The 21,362-nt window shown below is 38.7% G+C and overlaps 1 protein-coding gene and 1 long non-coding RNA gene across 15 annotated transcripts in view; one reads left to right on the top strand and one right to left on the bottom strand.

Moving 5' to 3' along the window:
* PLD5 (phospholipase D family member 5) overlaps positions 1–19,284 on the top strand; it is a 177,870-nt gene extending 158,586 nt beyond the window's left edge. For all 10 annotated transcript variants that reach the window (XM_027453819.3, XM_027453817.3, XM_072035611.1 and 7 more), the window contains 5 exons: positions 2,730–2,927; positions 8,325–8,464; positions 10,466–10,631; positions 14,766–14,880; positions 16,850–19,284. In XM_027453819.3, the coding sequence (XP_027309620.1) occupies positions 2,730–2,927; positions 8,325–8,464; positions 10,466–10,631; positions 14,766–14,880; positions 16,850–17,085 (855 nt within the window). In that variant the 3' untranslated portion in view covers positions 17,086–19,284. The remainder of the gene's footprint in view (positions 1–2,729; positions 2,928–8,324; positions 8,465–10,465; positions 10,632–14,765; positions 14,881–16,849) is intronic.
* LOC106018347 (uncharacterized) overlaps positions 1–21,362 on the bottom strand; it is an 83,282-nt gene that overhangs the window by 7,463 nt on the left and 54,457 nt on the right. Inside the window, exons 7-9 of one of the 5 annotated variants that reach the window (XR_011808139.1) lie at positions 15,633–15,692; positions 4,806–4,904; positions 4,194–4,337 (exon numbers count right to left, since the gene is read on the bottom strand). This is a non-coding gene — a long non-coding RNA (uncharacterized lncRNA). Of the gene's footprint in view, positions 1–4,193; positions 4,338–4,805; positions 4,905–10,784; positions 12,961–14,373; positions 15,693–21,362 lie in introns of those variants that run through there. The other 4 variants (XR_011808138.1, XR_011808137.1, XR_011808136.1 and 1 more) reach the window with 4 other exon arrangements.

Genomic DNA, 21,362 nt, shown 5'->3' with positions numbered 1-21,362 from the left:
TTCAGAGGCAGGGAAAGCTCTCACCAGCGCTTGCCTCCAGGGAAGCCAACCGTGAGATGCCACATGATGGGAAGCCAGGGTTCAGGGCGTGCTGTAAATGCATCTTGAACTGGCATCGCTCCAGCCTGCGATTTGGGTGGGGAGTGCGGAGCCTGCACCAGGGTGCCCAGCAGCTGCTGCAGCCGGGCCTGTCCAGAGGCCGCTGGCAGTGCCTGGCTATGCTGGAGCTGCACCAGGCTGCGGGGAGGCCTGCCAAACTGCACTGAAATGCACTGCTGGGCTTCCTCCTTACCTCCCCACCGGGAGAAGCGCTAAGGTGGAAGGGCAATCCCCTAGTGCACCGACAGGGAGGACACTGCAAGCTCTCCTCTCAGGAGAGCTGCGCACATGGACGCAAGGCTGGCAGCTTCTGGTGCATTGTTAGGACATTGTTTTATCTTTACTTTTAGTGGAAGGGATAAAGTGGGCTAGTAATAATGGGACTGATAAATGAAAGGAAAACTGTAACCACATAATTATGTCAGAATCAAGTAACGGCCATGAAAAGCCAATTAAATCACATTATGCAGATACATGTAACAGAATACTATTAGTAAGTCCTTTGCAATGGCATGCCTGGCAATTAAGAGAGGAGTATTGGTGATACACAGTGAAAACGGAGGTAACGTATAGTTAAAAATGTTTGGAGACAAACAGCGTGTGGAGGACCAGGACGGCCTTAAGCTGAATACAGGAGTGTCCCCAGAGATACCAGCACCCAGGGGAAAAAAGTCAAAGATGTTATTGGGAATAACATCTTTTATTCCCAATAGCCTGTTTGACTAGGATGCTGGGCGCAGCATGGAATAAATTATATTTATCATCAAAATAAATTTACCAGCTTACTCATAAAAGGAAGGCTGCAGTGCAGTAAGTAGTCTGTTTTCCAGCTACCCAGAAATTGCAGGTTGTGCAGGCTAATACAGGAATTTTGTATTTTTTCTAAATTAAATTAAAGAAGCTAGTGGAAATATTAATAGTTAGGCAGTAAGATTATTAGGTAATGTTCTGGGGGAGGGGAGGGCGGGGGGGGACACAGGACTATTCAGTAAGTATTTGGGAATGAGATTGCTACGAGTTGTATGTTCTTATGTATGCAGTATTTTCAATCCAGGGACTTGAAGTACCTGCCACCCATCACGTTTCTTTCACATCGGATTATTGGGATTTGTTGAAAAAGAGTACAGAAAAAGAGCAAAGGTTCAACTCTATCCTTCACTTCCCTTCCTCTACCCACTCATACAGAGCGTTTCTCATCTGTAGTCAGGGAGAGCTATGCAGGAACAAGCTCTGAGATAACAGCATGGGTTCAGAGTTCACACAGGCTTTACAGAAAGACACGTCCCTACCAGAAACTACCCCCATATGATTGTGGAGAACTCATCTGAGGGAATGAAACCAACGAGGAAATTTTGGTGCTGCTAAATGGATGAACATGCTGGCGAGTTCATAGCCTCCTTATTTTGTTCATCATGCAAGAGAGACTTCTAAGACACGCTACCAAGAAAGTCTGCTTGCAGAAAAGCAGCATGGGTCCTTTAAATATTTATCCTACATACTGCTTTTCAACAGGTACATGCAGGTTGTCTCCTTGATTTTTGGAGATGGTTGAACTGGTGTGAAATGCAGATAATGAGAGGTCAATAGCATATGTGTCTGTAGCAGTGCTTTCCTGAGATGATATAAAGCAACAGAAGGGAGAGAGGGTGTGAGTGCGTTAACACTTTGATTACAGAATCCAGAAAATACACTTATAAGTGAAATTCTATCAACACAGAAGTACTGGGCATGTGTAGTTAATGAGATCTCTGACAAGACTTAGGATAATCAGGAGACATACCTTCAGGTAAATGGAGCAGGAAGGCTGTTAAGGTTAAGTCATTTAATTGTACCATGGTATCTGTATTTATTTGGGCTGTTTTTCCTCATGCTTCTACATGTGAGAAGGGTGCTGCTTTTGAAGTGCTTCACTGTCTCTGTTTTCACATGTGAAGGAACTGACAAACAGAAATCTGATGAACCTTAGTGAGATACCGTTCCAATGGTGGAGCTGAGAATCAAACCTTTTTGTGTGCTAACTGGTTGTACTCTATACTGGATAATGCTGCGTATAATAGCACAATCAATTTAGCTACTCAGAGTATTAAAAAACTGTTTTTCATCCTCGTATTGGAAACTGAAGCATCATATTTCTTCTTCAGCCAATAAATGAGTTCATTGCTTTCAGATTTTCTGCATGTCAGAGAAGATAAATTGTTTCTGAAGTAAGAAACTGTCACCTAGCAGAGAGGATGCTTTTCCTGTAAACAAGAAATAAATTAAAAATAAAAAACACCACAGCCAAAAGCAGTAAGTTTGAGAAACACCTACAGGAAAAATGGTGCCTGTGATAAACGGGTATCACTCTGGAGTTGTGTCCATCTGCCAGGTGTGTTGTGTTCTGTCAGGGCGTGAGGCTGCGACACACACTGCGCATACAAGCCCTGTTACAGCTTTTGCCTGCTTTTGACTTTGAAAATTTAGCTTATGCCTTTGCCTTTGAAAAAAGTGTTGTTATGGATGTTCCTGTTGTTGACAGTAATACTGCTGAGTACAAGGTACCCTTCAGAAACTGTTGATGTTCTTACTGCCTATTTCTACAGAACCCTCAGCCAAAATACCACTAATAATATGAACCTTTAATTTCACAGATGAAGGAACTTGGCGTCATCGTATACAACTGCAGCTGCCTCGTCCTGGATTTACAAAGGATATTTGCCCTGTACAGTTCATTAAAATACAAGAATAAAATACCTCCAAGTTGGTCTAAGAGACTATATGGAGTGTACGATACTCAGAATAAACTGACACTGCAGCTGAATGAGACTAAATCAGAAGCTTTTGTGTCGGTAAGTTCTGAAATGAATTGCAGGGAGGGTGGGAAGGGAAGAATCTTATTTATCTCATCAGACTTTTGGAAGACCAGAAATATAACATCTGCTTACTCTCCTAACAGTCTCTTCTATTAAAAAACAGAGTGGTGGGACTGGGTTAGATAGGTCTCAGTAGCATGTATGAAAAAACTCTAATGTCTCTTCACTGATACAGATTTTCAGTTCCCTGCATGAAGTCCATTACATTGTTGTGTTCTCTCTGACATAAGCTAGAGAAAAGGAGTTTTACTTCTACATTTGAGTACCTTTGCTTTTATATCTTCTATTTTCTTTTCTAATGTTAAAAAAAAAAAAAAAGAACGTGTGTTCAGAAAGGCGTATAAAGCCATTAGAAATTAACAGGACTACTGATGGAAATTATCATTAATAGGAACATGTGGTGTAGATTACGCCTGTACTTAAGCATTTCTCTCAATTGGCCCTAACTGAAAAAGATGCACATTACTGTCATGTACTAAGCCAGAAGCAGCTATTAACAATGAGACTCATGCAAGTGACTGGAAACTCAGCTACAGAGAAAAGACTACTATGGTTGTCACCTATGCATTATTCTGCTGTCTGGAGAAGTGGTTACTTCAATAGTTGAAAGCTTTTTAAAAAGTGTTACCTTTTTTTATGGTGCAGAACAAACAAATCACAGTTTATTTTTTTCATTCTGATTTCATTCTGAAATTTGACAGGACTGAAAACTGCTGAAGAACGTGTGCATTATTCTTTTTCCTTTTCTGTAAATTTCGCTTTTCCTCTTGCATTCAGAAAATGATATGGAGGCCTTTCAAATTAGCTGATTTATTTACACTAGCGGATATAAGGTGAATGACTTGGAGTAAATAAAGTGTAAATCAGATATCTAAAATTATTTATAATAATCTTGATATCAGAACTTGGATTTTTATCCGTGTTATTTCTAAGTATTGGTCCTCTTGACTGTTCCCTACAGAGCATTCATGCTTCTGTAGAACATTATCTACTTTTATTTTTAAATGGTATTTTGAAACTTCTAAAATTCAAGTAGCAGTCCCTGTGGAAGCACTGTGTGTATTTTTAATGGGAAGAAATGGAACAGTCATCCATCTAAGAGGTGATGTAGCAAAACTGGAAAAAAGTACACAGGCTGATAGAGGTAATGGAAGATAGAGTATCTTTCATTTTGGAGATAACGTGAGTTAAAAAGAAACTTCAAAATCAGGAATATACTGAAGATGATAAAGAGTTACTTACCATTCTGCATAAAACAAGGGGAAACCCCCACCATTTCATTGCCAGGTAAGTCTAAAACAACACAAGGTATGTAGCACACAAGTTGTGTGAGCCACTAGCACAAGACGGTGGTGCAGACAGTCAAATGGGGCAGGGTAACTTCACCTGGTGGGAGAGAGACATGGAAAAGACAGGAGTCCAGGATTTTAACACTCCTAAAGTCATTCAAGAGACAAAGAGCTTTTCCAAAATGAAATGACTGAAAATCTGGAAGTGCCCGAGACAGACAGAAATTAATAATCTTATGAAGATACATGTACTTCCACTGATTTCGGAGAGTCTTAATTAAGCTAGTCTCCATTAGCTTAAGATTAAGCTAGTCCCTAGACTAGGTTAAATTAGAAAACTGCCTTTTTAACAGATAGCTGAGGAGCTCTGAAATTAATTCCACCTGAAGTAGTTGCCATTATTGGAACTAGCGTGTGAACTCCTACTCCTTTCTAAGCAATCTGTAAGAAATGGAGAAATCCTTCTGAAAGCCATTCCTGCAAGGGTGCACAGTAGTAAAAGCTGGGCGAAGCCAACTTTAAGGGACATGGAATCCTAGACAAAGACAAGTGAACACAGACTTACAGAAATTGCTCTTCTGCATGCAGTTGGCAGAATGTGCACTTCTTCCCTCTGATGTGTTCTCCTTTTCTGTGGGAGACAAAGGCCTCTTGTCTTGAAATCCTATTCAGAAAACAAAAGGAAGGAGTTATTCTACTCAGAAGCTCAGATCAGCTAAGTCCAATACCAGGAGTTACCTGAATATGTAGTCACAGCCAGTTTAGTTACTAGGATATCTATCATAAGAAAAAAAAGTAACTTTTCTTCTGTATGAACAGGCTGCAAAATGGGCTTTAATGTAACTAAATGACTTCCACATACGTTGTTCTGACATATACTGTTCTGATGCCATAGGAAAAAACTGCTCACAGTGAGGAGCACCTACCTACTACTGAACCTACTTGAACAGCCTGGTCTGAATTAGCTCCCTATAGCTACTGCATGAGGACTGTGTAGGGCAAGGAAGGAATTTATCATAGAATCATAGAATATCCTGAGTTGGAAGGGACCCTTAAGGAACCCTTCATCAAGTCCAACTCTTGACACCGCACAGGTCTACCCAAAAGTTCAGACCATGTGACTAAGCGCACAGTCCAATCTCTTCTTAAATTCAGTCAGGCTCGGTGCAGTGACCACTTCCCTGGGGAGCCTGTTCCAGTGTGCAACCACTCTCTCTGTGAAGAACCCCCTCCTGATGTCAAGCCTAAACTTCCCCTGCCTCAGCTTAACTCCGTTCCCGCGGGTCCTGTCACTGGTGTTAATGGAGAAAAGGTCTCCTGCCTCTCGACACCCCCTTACGAGGAAGTTGTAGACTGCGATGAGGTCTCCCCTCAGCCTCCTCTTCTCCAGGCTGAACAGGCCCAGTGCCCTCAGCCGTTCCTCGTACGTCTTCCCCTCCAGGCCTTTCACCATCTTTGTAGCCCTCCTCTGGACACTCTCCAACAGTTTCATGTCCTTTTTATACTGTGGTGCCCAGAACTGCACACAGTACTCGAGGTGAGGCCGCACCAGCGCAGAGTAGAGCGGGACAATCACCTCCCTCGACCTACTAGCGATGCTGTGCTTGATGCACCCCAGGACACGGTTGGCCCTCCTGGCTGCCAGGGCACACTGCCGGCTCATATTCAACTTGCTGTCTACCATGACCCCCAGATCCCTCTCTTCTAGGCTGCTCTCCAGCGTCTCATCGCCCAGTCTGTACGTGCAGCCAGGGTTTCCCCGTCCCAGGTGCAGGACCCGGCACTTGCTCTTATTGAACTTCACGCGGTTGGTGATCGCCCAGCTCTCCAACCTATCCAGATCCCTCTGCAAGGCCTTTCCACCCTCATTCGAGTCCACAACTCCTCCAAGTTTGGTGTCATCAGCAAACTTGCTCAAAATACCTTCTATTCCTACATCCAGATCGTTTATAAAAATATTGAAAAGTACTGGCCCTAAAATGGAGCCTTGAGGGACCCCACTGGTGACCGCCCGCCAGCCTGATGCAGCCCCATTCACCATAACCCTTTGGGCCCTGCCCGTTAGCCAATTGCTCACCCATCGTATGATGTTTTTATTTAGCTGTATGGTGGACATTTTGTCCAGTAGGATCCTATGGGAAACCGTGTCAAAAGCCTTGCTGAAGTCCAAAAAAATCACATCAGCTGGTTTCCCTTGGTCCACCATACGGGTGATCTTATCATAAAAGGAAATCAGGTTAGTTAGGCAGGACCTACCCTTCACAAACCCATGCTGGCTGGGACCAATGACTGCTTTGTCCCCCAGGTGCGCCTCAATACGTTTGAGAACCATCTTCTCCATGATTTTACCAGGCACTGATGTGAGACTGACAGGCCTGTAATTGCTAGGGTCTTCTTTCTGACCCTTCTTGAAAATCGGCACAACATTTGCCAGCTTCCAGTCTACCGGGACCTCTCCAGACTCCCAGGAAATTAGAGATCTTGCCAACCAAGGATCTTGTTTATCACACTGTGTATCACCAACATGATGTGCTTTGAGATTGTTAGAGGCCTTGTGCCTGCATGGAGGGAGACAGTGACCATCAAATATGCACCGTTAGGAAACACATCTCACTTCCTCCTTATGATAGAGATGTGCCAGGCAGGTGTTCATCAGCACATCAAGTACTGCCCAGCTAATACCAAGAAAGTACTAAAATGACCAGAGCAGGCTGCCCATACCACAAGCAAACTAGTGGAATGTTAATGAATGGAAATGTATCACAAGCGTTACAGGCAGAACCAATGTTTTTCTTCTAAATGTCTTTGGCTTTCTGGTCTTTGTAGTGAATGCATCTGAAAATGAGAATGAGTTAACAATTTTGTTCTTTAGCTGTTCTGGCTGTAGCTTAAAATTTCTATTCAAGAAAATATTGAGCATAAGAATCATGCAATAGCCTCTTTGTTTCAGATACTAGATATCAAGTATGTTTAACAAAATCACTTTACACTTCTTCGTGAGTCCAAATTTATTCTTTGAAAAATGTATTTTATGTATTTTGCTTTCCATCTTTGTGCTGTGTAAAACAACAAGGACAACATTAAGTCATTGAACTTTTTTTCTTAAGAGTCAGGAATCGTGGCTGTGATGTTGCTTAGCAACAAAATCATCTTCCAGACCAGCTGATAAAACATAGGAGGTTTGGGTTGTTGTCTTAGTGTTCAGGAATGCATCCAGAATATTGGTCTTGAAATCTTGCTAATGTTAATTTTCTCATATTTTACTAACTTCTTTATCTGTAGTAAATCTTTAACACCAATCAAGGCTTAAGGCACTAAGGTGACAGGTATTGTATAGAAAGAAAAAAAAAGTCAACCCCTCCTAAAGAAAACATAGTCATCTACATGTCTGAACGCCAACCTTGCAGATAACAAAGGTGAGGTGGTACAGCAGCAGCAGGCTGTAACTGGCCCCTGCCTGCGCTCTGCGACCAACCTTTAGCAGCCTCTGCTCTCAGGAGCTGCAAGCAGTGTGGCAGCAGCTCCACCTCTTCTCTCTGCTCGGGCAGGAGAGCAGAAGCTCCCTGGCCTCTCTGCTGCAGACAGGTGATCCCGGGAGATTTCGCCTGGCTGCCCTGCTGCCCTAGGCACAGTGCCAGGTACAGAGTTACTCCATACCTGAAGCTAGATTTTAAAGGTAAGTTTCTTGCAAAACTGCAGCATCTCCCTACAACAGTGACTGAGCAAATGGTGACTGTGTGGTACTATAAACAGGACCATCTGACAGTAACCAGTCCTGGAACTCTGCAACAAAATTCTCTGAAATGTGAAAGCTTCAATGAGAGTTTCTGCGCTGCTTTCACGCTTGTGCTGTCTGTGTTTTAACCAGTTATATCTAAATGATGAAGTTTTCAAGGCAAAACTAAGCCTTGAAAAATAAGTCTTTGTATGTTTGAGTACTCCAGCAGAACAGGTAAAGATATAGTTAATATTCTCTACTAAAATTCAGAATAGTACCTGCTATCGTAGGAGGTATGAGGAGGGGAGGAGGAAAAAAATCTATCCCCGTATTTTAAATGCAGTATTTGAATTTTTGCCTTCACAGAATTCACCTAAACTCTTCTGCCCAAAGGACAGAGTCCTGGATATTGAAGCTATATACAATGTTATCGATGATGCGAAACAGTTTGTGTACATAGCTGTCATGGACTACCTGCCGATCGTCATCGACACAAATGCTAAACGGTGAGTGTCCATGTCCAGGCTAGCACACTGTCATAATGCCATTACAAACTGCTGGAGCAAATGAACCCAGAGGAGATTAGTTACCATTGTGGACCAATTTCTTTGGGCCCAATTCTGCTCTTATTGAAATCAGTGAGAGTTCTGCCATTGACTTAAATAGGAGCAGAATTGGGACCTAAGAAGACATTTCCAGTTCTGGGCACTAAGCTTTGGATCTGCCTATCAAGGGAGATCAGAACTTGTTTAGTCTGACCACCTGCAAGAGACCCAGGAGTCCAAGAACTTGCTTACACATTAATCCCATTTCTTATGCTATTGTATTCACTACCTTGATAACACAGCTACTGCTAGTTTATGAATACCATATAGCTATCCAATACAAAGTGGGTGTGCACGTAAGAGAGAAGAAACATGCTGTGAGTTCTCATCTAAAACATGGGAGATGTCATAGCCTTACTGAACTATATGTAAGCTATTTTTGAATTCAGCACAGATTACATTTTAAGTTACACTGTAGTTTGAAGAAAAGAGAAGTGTTAAAACCAAACAAAACTAAGTAACTTTTAAACACACAGTTTATATGGACCACTAAAAAGCAGTCATGACCCAAAACTGAAGCCACCAGTGTTCTAAAACCATCCACCTCAGAAGGCAAGTATTCAGTGGTCCCTCTTTCTGTTGGTAACACTTGCTATGAACTGAACAGCTACGTAAGCTTGCTGTTCCATCCGTGCACTTTAATTGAACACGAAGCCAAACTAAACATGGTTGTTATGTGCTTTTTTCCAGTTTTGTATGAAGGTATGTTTTGTTCTTTTTTTTTAATGATTTGACTGATATCCAGTGTAAGCTATTTCAAGTCCAGAAGAGGGGTTTTCAGATCAGCTCATTATGTACAGCCTCTGTCACACTGACAGAATCTGGGGCAGTGCTGTAGGAACCTGTTTCACACCATCCAGCCCTCTCATTTCTCCTTCATGCTGGAAAGGCTCCTCACATCTAGTACTGCTGCAGTGTTGCAGATTATGTTACCTCCTGCCACGTTCCTCCCTTTTTCTTTCTCATGCCCAAACAATTCAGAAATCCATTGGATTAGAGAGCTCCAAGGAAGTCACCTGTGTAAATTCTTTTAACGTTTTCCCTAGCAGCACGGCTTTGTGTTTGAGGCACTGCCACAGCTTCCCTAACTTGTCAGCTCCCGGATTTTCTGGCATTGAAGAGCTCAGATTTCATTAGGCTGAATGCCCTGACACTACTGGAATAAAGAAAAAGTGTGCTTTTATTTATCTAATTCTCCCTGTCCTGACCTAGTCTCACCAAGAGTCAGGAATGCAAGGCTTGAACTATCAAGAACAGGCAACCCAACAGGTGGGAGATGAGCACTATGGAGGCCAGTATCCCACTTGTTGAATAATTTTTCCCATCTTGATCAGGAAAAGGTAGCATCCTCCTTAAGCAACCCATCTCCTGCTCTGCTAACAGATGCAGGCACCATGCACAGCTCTCCTTTTCATAGCAGGAAATTAACAGAAGACATTCCAGTCTTCTGCCTGGATGGTACACCGGCAAAGAGAGAACAGCAGTCAGAGGAGGATTCAGTGTCCCTGTTCCCTTACTTGTGTAAGCAACAGAAAATCCTTCTGTCTGGGTTAGGTAAGCAGCACCCTCTAGCTGTAGCTCCTTCTGCTGGTTCTCCCTCCACTGCTCTCAATAGAAGCAGTGATGCAGGAGCAACCTTCCTAGCTATGGGTGGGTGAAAACAGCTCAGCTCAGCTGTCCATAGCCTCACTGTCCCCACAGTGGCAGGGCAGAATGCTACAAAAAGGGATGCTGGCTGATCTGTTCAGTGAGAACAGCATTTCTTAGACAGAAAAATAAATTCTAATTTAATTAAGTAAATGTATGTAGTTCTCTCTGTAATGTCTTCTAGGCTTGACTGGATAAACCCCCTTTTTTTTTTTTTTTTAAGTTATATGAACATACTGTGTTCTTTCTCCACAGATACTGGCCATATTTAGATGGGAAGATAAGAGAAGCTTTAGTTTTACGAAGTATTAAAGTTCGACTTCTCATAAGTTTCTCAAGAGACACAGATCCCCTTACTTTTAACTTTGTTTCATCTCTCAAAGCTATTTGCACTGAAGTTCCAAGCTGTAGTTTGAAAGTTGTAAGTATAATCCATATTGGTTTGAAATCTTAAGATATTCTCCTGTACACCCCACAAAAATACCAAGAAAACTTCACAACTGGAAAATATTCTCTGTTTGTACCAAAGCCTTTAAATTTCATTAAACAACATAGGAACTGTAATATAGTGAACTAAAATTATTTCTAGTAGTAACAGACATTGAAATTAAGACAGAAAAATAGAATGATGCCAAAAGGCAGTCTGTGTGGGGGACAGCTTGCATAAAACACTACATCTGGTCTTTCATGGCAAAGCTAGCAGAGTGAACTGTAGCCGTATGCCTTGTTTATGCTGGCTGATAAGAGTAAATGTGACAGCGTAAACGTGTTTTAGTCTGGATTTGTGTAACCTTACTGTTCATCTGCATAAGTATCTATTTTTCCTTTATTTAAATAAAGTATAAGAAAAAATAATATTTTATCTTAAATTGAGGTTGCAAATTCAGGATTACAAAAACTAGAACTATTATGTGTTTGCATAAGGCATGCAATCAGAAAGGTGAGAAATACCTAGTGTTACATGTGTATCAGAGAACAGTGTATATGGTACGTATGGTAAGTCCTACTTCAAATTTGATACAATTCATTTTTATGAAATTAAGGCATACTGCTAGTCAGTCATCTTGAAACAATTTTTATTTCTTTCAGATAACTGTCTTAAGCAATCCCCTGAATTTTTATTTTTTTTTCTAGTTGTTTTTAACTGACAACAATTGCAGGGGAAGTGTTGTGTTACACTGCGGTATATATACGTATATATCTAGAAATAGATTTTCGCTTTTAAGAAACTCGTAATAACTGTATTTTAAGTGAGAAGCAACGTTGTGTTTTTAAGATAAAGACAACATATGACAATACTTAAGCCACTTCACTTTCAAGTAACTTACTTGTTCCATATTCATTGAAATTTTATGTATTAAAATTATTTTTATTTAAAAGGCACCTAATGCTGTACATAGTCATATCTATTTCCATTTCCTTAAAACAGGTAAAATTTTTAGTACAGAATTTTCTTGTAAAGAACTGAATGATAGAAGGAAAAGAACAATTTCTAGGCAGAGATATTCTAGCCAGAATCATTGTAGTTAACATAGAAATCCAATGATTTCCAGGAAAAAAAAAAAAATCATAGCAGATTTAAATCTAATTTTAAAGGTACAACACAACTCAGTTGCCTCTGTGCTGTACCTCACAAGTTCTGCACGCTGGTCAAGTCACTGCCTTAGGTAAGAACTGATTAAAGATGGGTTTGGTATAATTAATAGCCTAAGGCTCAGACTTTGCTGGTAACTACTCAATTTTGGCTGAAACTGCACCACAGGCTTCATCACAGCACGTATTTACCTCACAAAACATGACAAATGAGCACTTTAAAAAATATATATTAATTTCCTTTGTATTCATCTGTTCTAGCCAGGATCAAAGTGTAATAATGTTTGTGCATACTGGCATGGACAGAAAATACTGTCATGTGCAGGCACATATTATATATGTTTATACACAAGAATTTTCCAATTGTAAGAGAAATTCAAGTTACAAATTCTGATTGAAAACTTAAATTGCTAACCTGTCCCAGTGCCTTAATAATGTTCTGACTGAGATCACACCCTCCCACTCACAAGTGCTCTTGGGGATAACATAGCTGAGTCCTAGAAAGCATATTTAATAACTTCTTTCTTCCCTCTAGCTTTTGTTCCCAGTGGCATGCCTTGCCGTACTTGTCCAGTCTGGTTTATGTTAGCATTAAGAGTTACTGGACAAAACTAACACTGCTTTGAGACTGTAAATTCAATATACATATTCTGAAAAAAGATGAGTTGAGAATTTATGAAGAAGCTTTGTTTAGGGACATAGTAAATGCAGCAAGCACCCAGCCTAATACCAAGGAGTTAAACTGCATACCAAACTGCTGCTCCTTTAGGGATCTCTGTCCTGCTCCCTGCACTGAACCAAATGGGACTACGTAATTTGAGCTTCAGTCATAAAGGGTAAAGTCAAGGTGAAGTGCTCATTGGCGTGTCTCTTGGGACCTTCGTTTTAGTACTCACGTTTTGTGTGCTTGGCATTTGAAGCACATCTTCCATGCACGAAAGCAGAGTCTAACTCCCAAAGGTGTTTTAGAAGTGGTCCAGCTCTGTTGCTTACAGTGCTGACCAGAGGCAGGTGGATGCTTCTCAATGAAGCCTAAGTGGAGTACAGCAACATCAAGAAACTGGAACCCAGGCAGGAGTGCAATGGACCAGGCATATGGATCTATGGCACAAATCATTCTTGAGCCTCCAAGTGAAAACTGTACAGGTATATTCATGCTAGGTTAAGATAGGAAAAAAAAGAAAAAGAAAAAAAAAAAAAAAAAAACAGAACCTTTTGCTAGTTTTCAGGAAACCAGAAATACCAAAATACAGATGTTCTGTGAGTCAAAAAAAGTGCTGTATATTAACTATGAAACCTTCGCTCCCAAGCACCAACTGAACTTTGAAGTTCTAAACTCCTAAAATAAGGATGGAAATGATGAATGAAACTTTAGCCAAAGGAGGTGGTATTATTAGCGTAGAATTTCTGCTGAAGATACACAGTAGAGAACATTAGTCTGTGCTACTACTTACTGCTTGCTGGTGATGGTTTACTTGCCTATCAAAGCTACATTTGTGTACTCTGCTTGTGAGGGCAGATGCAGCTCCCTACTGTTATCTGCATTGTCAAGGAATTAATGACTTGTCTGCTGTTGCTGGAGAACACACATTTTCCAGCATTCTATCATTTTCTGCCTGAAGCTGAAATCTTCTCTTTTATAAGCTTATACAATAGGAAACTGGCATGTGATTTTTCAGTTCAGCACATCTGTTGAATCTATCTCATCATCACAACTCTAAGCTTCTATGATGATTGTGCTTGACTTTTTTTTTTCTTTTTCTTTTCAGCAGCAGCAGAATACGCAACTTTTTGCTAAATTTCATAACCCCAGGAAGAGAGCTTATCGTGTTTTGTTTCCTGGCATTGAATAGTTTACCCATTTGCAATTTTTATACTAGTTCCTACAATAATAGTCAGTTACGCAGCAGGTTGCTTCTGCTTCCAAATCACCAGGAAGAGTTAATGTCCTTGAAGGACACCCTATGGCTGCTAACTATCTCAGTTCCTGTTCTGTTGTGCAGACAATAACATGAACATTTCTTCTGGCTTTATCCAGTAATTCAAGCCGTTCTCAGATCCATCTCCAACTTGCTAAGTACGTAGTTTCTGTCAACCGTACATGCTTGTATAGGAATTCCTCAGGCACACGGAGCAGGTGCAGTGTACAGCCACTTTCATCAATAATGTATCGTGAATTAGATTTGTTCTGAGGCTCTACACCATAACCTCAATCAAAGTTTCCAAGTCATGCAGTAAATATTTAATTTCTACTTCATCATGTTATTCTCCACTTCTGTTTTTGGAATCTGTGACTAGCTATTAATTTTCTCGATGAAACAAACATTACTTAGTATTGTACTGGAAAATCTTCCTGTCTGGCACCGAGCCAGTTAAGGAGTACATTACAGCTCCTCAAAACAGATCTATCAGGCATCACACTTCAGGGTAAAACAAATGCATTTTCCTCTTGTTTTCTGCTAAATCCGGTCTTTGCCTACGGGGTTTTGAAAAGTTTCTTAGATTGGCATTGTTTTCTACAGGAAACTTGCCAATGTGCCAGATAAAGGTATGAATTCAACTTGTCTTACCTGAAAGAATGTATCCTGAAGCAGACTTCAAATGCCAGGGCTTCTTGATGAATGTGGAAATGAACTAAACAAGTTTATCTCTCATTATGCAGAACACAACTTTTTTTTCTCTTCATTTTGTAGCCTTTATTATCTAGCATTGTATTGCTTATAATATGCAGTAGCTATTTACTTTGTATACTTAACAATGTATACCAAATATCACAAACTATGAGAATTTAGTATGAAATACAATGTGCAGTACTTTATGAAAATTTATGCTCGCCTTATAACCCTGAGCTGTTCTGTAGCACTAACTTATTTTCAATAAAGAGTAGAAGAGCAGAATGTATTTTTTCCACCCATGACAGAATGGTTCTTATTAACCTAAACTCCAATCTATTTTATGGCAGAAATTCTTTGACCTTGAAGAAGAGAATGCATGTTTTCTTAAAGAACAGAAGAATGCTTCCCTTCCCAAACTAAACCGTAACAAATATATGGTGACTGATGGAGCTGCTTACATTGGTAAGTAACCACATCTCAAGAATATTTGTTAGCCAAAAGCCTTTAAAAATAGCCATTTATGAATGAGGAATCTACATCTGATATGCTTGTTAATTACAATACTGGTCTAATTTCTCTGGTAACCTGAATGAAGCCTGAACCTTGAACCAACTGTCATTTAAAAATTCTTAAATTTATTTTTCCTCTCTATCAGTTTCTCAAAAGCATGCTTTTGAGACTACTGCTTTCAGTAGTTAAAAATAAACTTAAAAGAAAAATACAACATACTTTATGAAGTAAGAATAAATATGATGATCAACATATTACTGGTTTCTGCAATTCAGCAAAGGTGGACTCTCTATTTCCCATGTCATATGGGAAACTGCATAACCTATGGCAGATTACTAAATAGACCTAGTAAATACTCCATAAATGGCCGTTACTTTCCAACGTCATCTTATTCCATTTAACTATAATGACATTTCAGACACCCTCCTTTTATTAACGTTAGATATGTCTAATTGGTATTTTGGGTTAAGGTACATTTAAATGAAGTCTCTTCATGGCACCTAGCAGGAGTTCACTGTCAGTCAAATGCTAACTGAATGCACACGATAAAAATTTACATATATATGCATATATAAAGCTGACTGAGCTGTGCTTGAGCTGAAGGATCAAAAGAAGGCTACTAAATTAAAAAGTAAGTTATAAGATTTTGCTAAGTCAAGGAGAAAACAGGCATTCAAATATGTTTTAGTTGCCAGCTTACTCACCCTGACTTACTGCAAGGGCTTAAAGCCAGTAGTCTCTGAGGGAGTTGGGGCGAAGAAAGCCTGCAAACACAGAAGCAAGTCAACGCACACAGATGAAGAGTAAGACAGTCACAAGTAGTATAGAGAGATGACCAAAAGATCCTCTGAAAAGCTCACATTGATGGGCTCTTAACATGCACCCACCCCTCTCAATCTACCCAAATCTCTTTTCACTTCAAGTAGCTGGGCTCATTCCTCTCTGGTCTGTTAAGTATTTTATAAGCTCCAAAATAATCTTTTTACTCCATTTTAAATTCTAATAACCAGATCAAATTTCATTACCTTATGAAGAGTCTACACAGTATGGGTTCTTAGCTGTTTTTGTTGTGGTGGTGGCTTTTTCCCTATATATATGTATATAAACACACACAGATGTAAGGACACAGAATTGAAGCTGTGCAAAAGTAATACAAATACATGTTAAGGACCTGATTTACCTTCTACTTGAAAGCATAGTAAAAAAGGTCCCTTAAAAAGAGGTTTCAATTTACCATCTTTGACAACTTCAGAATTCTTAACCTTTCATATTGAAGTAGCTTAAGTGATTCCCAAAGAAAGGGTATAAATTTCTCAAATACATTCAAGTCTTATAAACGTTCAGACATTCTGTTTTGATAGATTGCTCTATTAACAGCATTTTTTCTCCAAAATACTGCATATATTATAAATGTAGATCTTATATAGTTATGAGTTCTGGAGAAATACGAAGATGTAAATTAAACACTTGGTTTACCTGATTTCCATTAATCCAGTTAGCCTCTTTGACTTGCTACCATCAGCATCTGAAAATCTTATTTATTACCTTATACTTTGACAAGGTGGGTAGTAACCAGTTGAGTAAAACAATAAAACCTGTTTCAGTTTTCTGAAATATCTGTAAAGAGGTAACCTAAAATATCTAGTGGTTTGGTTCAGCATTATGGAGCAACCGCTATTCATCCATGTACTTTAATTTGTTTATAAAGCCCCAAAATATTTTCATTTTCAGAAAAAAAAAGGTTAATGGGTAAAGTATATGGAGTTTCTTTTTGTATATATACATATATACACACACTATATATATATATATATATATACATACACAATACACAGAAAGCAAGAACAAATTAGTTTTGAATGATTACTTTTAAATAAAGAACTTGTTTTCACTCATTGTATATTCCTGCCTTTACTTGTAGGTAATTTTGATTGGGTAGGAAATGCATTTACGCAGAACGCTGGAGCGGGCCTTGTTATCAACCAAGCAGACGCGGGGAACAGCACAAGCATCATAAAGCAACTCAAGGCTGTTTTTGAAAGAGACTGGTATTCACATTATGCCAAAAGTTTACAACCAACAAAAATCCCAAACTGCTTTAATCACAAACTTAATAAAGCAACATCAAATAAGACTGCCATGAGCAATGTGAATTAGAAAGAAAGACTATTTTACTGTTTAGTACAACAATGAAGAATTACAATGGGTGTAGCCCTCTTTCATATTTACAGACAAAAGACTTAAAAAAGCAAAAAAAAAAAAAAAAAAAAAAAAGTTGATTGGGGGGTGATTTTAGGAAAAAGCACACTTATATAAACTATCTAAACTATATTCTCTATATTAAGACTTTCAAATTTGTTACTTCTGACACTGAATGTCAATTTTTGCTTCCATATTAATTTTAACGTTCCTCATTTGGACTTAACAGAAACAGAAGAATTGATTGAGGCTGTTTTCAGATTTTTGCTAATTGTCATCCTGGCTAGAACGAATCTTTGACAGAACTATGATCCTAGCTATGAAATGGCATTCCAAGATCAGTTATTATTGACATACAAGTAGATGGTAGGTTTACCCTATTAGAAAAGATAGAAGAATAAGCAAATATTCACCTATACAAATCATCCCCTTTAAATAAATATCCAGTCGTATAAGTCTTTTCTAGTTTTGAACATTTAGTTAAAGTATCATTTTCTAAATAGCCTTAAAATACATTACAGTTATGGTACTGGTAATTCATCTCCTAAGAGAATAAGAAGGTTTTGAGGGACTGGTGTTGGCCTAATCAAATTCATGATAATCCCTAAAACCTCTCAGATAAATAAATTTTCATCAAAGTAATATGGATTCATTTCAACGTTAACAGTTATTTCTAATTATAGTATTATCTAACAATGCACATCTCTGTATTAAAAGCAAAGAACTAGAGATTGCAAGAAAAATCAGTCCAAGAACAAATTTTTCCCAAGGTAAAAGTTTGTCAAGTGTGAAGAATAAAAAACAAAAATGAAATACTACTTTTTGGGAAAGTCAAGGGTTGAGCAAAATTATGCAAAAATTGTTGTTAAATGATGAATATATTCATTTTCACACATTTTTTCTTTCCTGTCACATAAAAAAATTGCAAAATGGCTTTTTTTAAATGTTGTCCACATAGGCAAATACATCAGCATAAACTGAACCATGAGGCCTTCATTCGGGCCACAGTTTCAGTTGGTATTAACAGGCACCTCTACAAACACAACTCAGTTGCACTGAGATGCAACTGTTCTGTAAAAGTGTGAATTTGCTCTTTAAAAAGATTTTTTTCCAGAACTGTATTAGCTTAGTTTCTTAATGAAAGTGTTTCATTACTATCCTGCTTCTGCTGAAGAAATACAGCCACGAAAGCAAACTGCATTCTCCATTTTGTTAATAATTCATGCAACTATTTCCAAATGCAGACTGCTCTCACCCGGCTGTATATTACAGAAGGCACGCTTTGAAAGCAGTGGGTTAAGAGATACCAAAATCAAAAGTGTCCCAATGGATTATTTTAATCTTAAAACCAAGTTAAAAAGCCACCGTGACTTTCAACATACAAGTTTTATTGAAAAGGTTAAAAAAGTCGATTTTGTTTTAAAGTAAGCACAGTTTAGGAAATTAGGAAAAGGTAATGTATGCACAACTTCAAAATACTACTTTGCCAGCAAGAGATAGAGACACACCATGAAACTGGTTAGGACTACAAAAGGCACACTTTTAACAAACACTGTGCATCTTTTGCAATTTCCCAGATGTATATCATCTTACTAGAAAGAATGAAAAAAGAATTAGCTGTCAACATTTACAGAAAAGATTCTGCACAGCTCTAATGTTGAAGAACATTTGGTAATATTCAGATAAACCCATGCAATTTCTTAGACTTCCCTCCTGCAGGACAACATATATTCTGACATTTGTATAAGAAACAAACAAACAAATCTAAAAAGAAAAAGGTCACCTGAGTCACTTTAAGGATGAGATCTTTGGAAAGAGAAAATTTTGCATTTTCTTTCTTCTGTATATAACTTTAGTATACGTATTGCAAGACCGATAGAGATTCCCTAGCACGAAATCTAAGGGTTTTTTTTATTATTATTATTAAATTAAGATACATCCAGATTCATTTCTGGTGAAACTCTTATCAATTTTAGCCACTAGTTACATCACCAAATGAATTTAGCCTTTGGAGTCAATGCAAAAAAAAGGGAGCGAGGGGGTTAAAAACTGCTTGAGATAGTTTTAAATTTTCTGAGAGAACAGAAATGGTCCCAATGGATGGGTGATCTTAAAGCTTGAGATAAATTTACTACCATGTTTTCACTAAGATTAAAAAAAAAAAAAAAAAAAAAAAAGACACCCACACCTCCCCACTTTTCAGAGTTGTTAGTTGTAGCACCTGATGGCAGTAATATACAAGAAGAATCAACATGATATTTTTCCCTCTTGTATTATCTGATATTAGGAATGTGTTTTTAAAATGACACAATATACAAGTAATGAAGAATTTCAGTGCAACAGAAATTTGTCAAATGCTAAAGGTAATCTGTCTTTTTCCAAATCAGTATTTAGTGATGAGATTAGACTGTGGAGTTACCACTGACCTTCTATTTAGTACAGCAAATGAAAGATTCAGATATCGTAATTTCACTGAACTGATACAATCTTAAACGTTAACTGAGGCACTCAGTTAATAACTGCATTCTTACTGACTTGAACAAATTCTGGTGCTTCAATGATCCTCCTCCCCCCCTGGAAAAAAAAAAAAAATAAGCTGATACGTAAAAGTACTTTTTAAAAGTAGTAGTACATTCTGTTTTTATGATGGAATGGTCGGGGTTTTTCTGAGCAATTTTAATGAGAAATAGTGAAATAGTGGTCAGCCATCCTACAGGCGGACTGGCAGGCTCAAATTTAATTTTGTATAATGTATGGATTGCTATTTTAATAGCTATTTACAATGGCAGCAGCTCCAAAGTAGTACAGAAGGCTTTGCTCTGTTACATTAACCAAAAGACAAAGTGCATCCTTGGACTTCAGCAAGTTGGAAATTAATGAAAAAACAAACAAAAAAGCATATTCTTTTTTAAAACTGTTACAGCCAATTATTTGTTTTAGGTTAGCATTATTCCCATTTAACTAGATTTGCTACAGCAGCCTCAATTCTGGCTTCAGCTCCTTCTGTCAATGTAAATAAATCCGTAGCAAATCCATTACAGTTATTTCACGTTGGTTTAGCAGGGATCAGTCTGGACCAGTTCCCTCTTGCTTTAGTTCTTCTGAATATCACCATTGCACAGCAAATTTCTAACCTTAACAGGAATTTGCATTCCGTAGTTTCTCACAGACCTCGCAGGCATAAAATCCAAAAGATGCACTTTCTCTAACCCCCTTCTAACTGGTATTGGTAACTCTGTCATATTAAAGGCAATTTCCTAAACAGAACGGCTTTATTCTTAAAGAATACAGACTGTAACTGTTGTTTGCTGCAAACATTTACTAGTGCCTTATTCATAGAAGTTTTTGTTTAACTGTTCCTCACGTGAAGTCCTGCTAACATCTTGTATCTAGTACTGAAAGGCATACAGCAAGCTTCCTAAGAAAGAAGACTACACATTGTGATGTTTACAGATTGGTACATAGCTCTAGAGTCACAAAAAACAAACGTGATATGTTGGTCCAAACCACAAGCACTTAAACCCAAGCATTTTTATCCAAGTGCAGTTCCTTATTTCACAAATTACTCCTGCCTTTATTATCAACTAATCTACAACATGATTGAAGCAGTCTGTACTGCCAAGGTGTAAAAATAAATAAAATCCCAGTTCTCCCAACACCTGGCTGGCAGCAAAAGGATCACCACAGAAATTCCTTTCAACCAAGGGTGAAGCCCAAATCTCATATACACCAGTTACTTTACAAATCTCACATGTTATGCCTCAAGCTGTTTTGGGCAGGCTACTACTTTTTTCTGCCTTGTGCATGTACTCTTATTTATCACGCTGCAAGCCAAACAACAAACAGGTATTTGGGGCTTTACTGTTGGGAGTCTTTTTGGTGGTTGGGGAAGGGCATTGTTCTCGTCTTTAACACAGGGAGAAAAAAGAGGCAATAGAGTGGGCATAAAATTTAAGCATTCCCCTTAACTAGTATCTGCAGCTACTTTCACGTTCTCTGTGAAGAGCAGAGAAGCAGCATGATGTGCCATGACACAATGGCCATAACTGTAACCTGACAGGAATGGACTTAAGTTTTTGTTTCTATTTGTTTTTTCTCCTCAGCATTTTTTTTTTTCCCTAAGAAATGCATATTTCAATGTGGGGTCTTGCTGTACAAGGTTTTACAGGGCCCAGTATTCCTTCCAGCAAATCCAGGCTCTAGAGATTGTTCAGGGGAGAGCAGATAAGAATAAA

Source organism: Anas platyrhynchos, chromosome 3, assembly GCF_047663525.1.
Source record: "Anas platyrhynchos isolate ZD024472 breed Pekin duck chromosome 3, IASCAAS_PekinDuck_T2T, whole genome shotgun sequence".
In the NCBI taxonomy this organism is placed as follows: Eukaryota; Metazoa; Chordata; class Aves; order Anseriformes; family Anatidae; genus Anas; species Anas platyrhynchos.
Note: the sequence above shows the minus strand (reverse complement) of the source record. Positions and strands in the feature narration are given on the sequence as shown.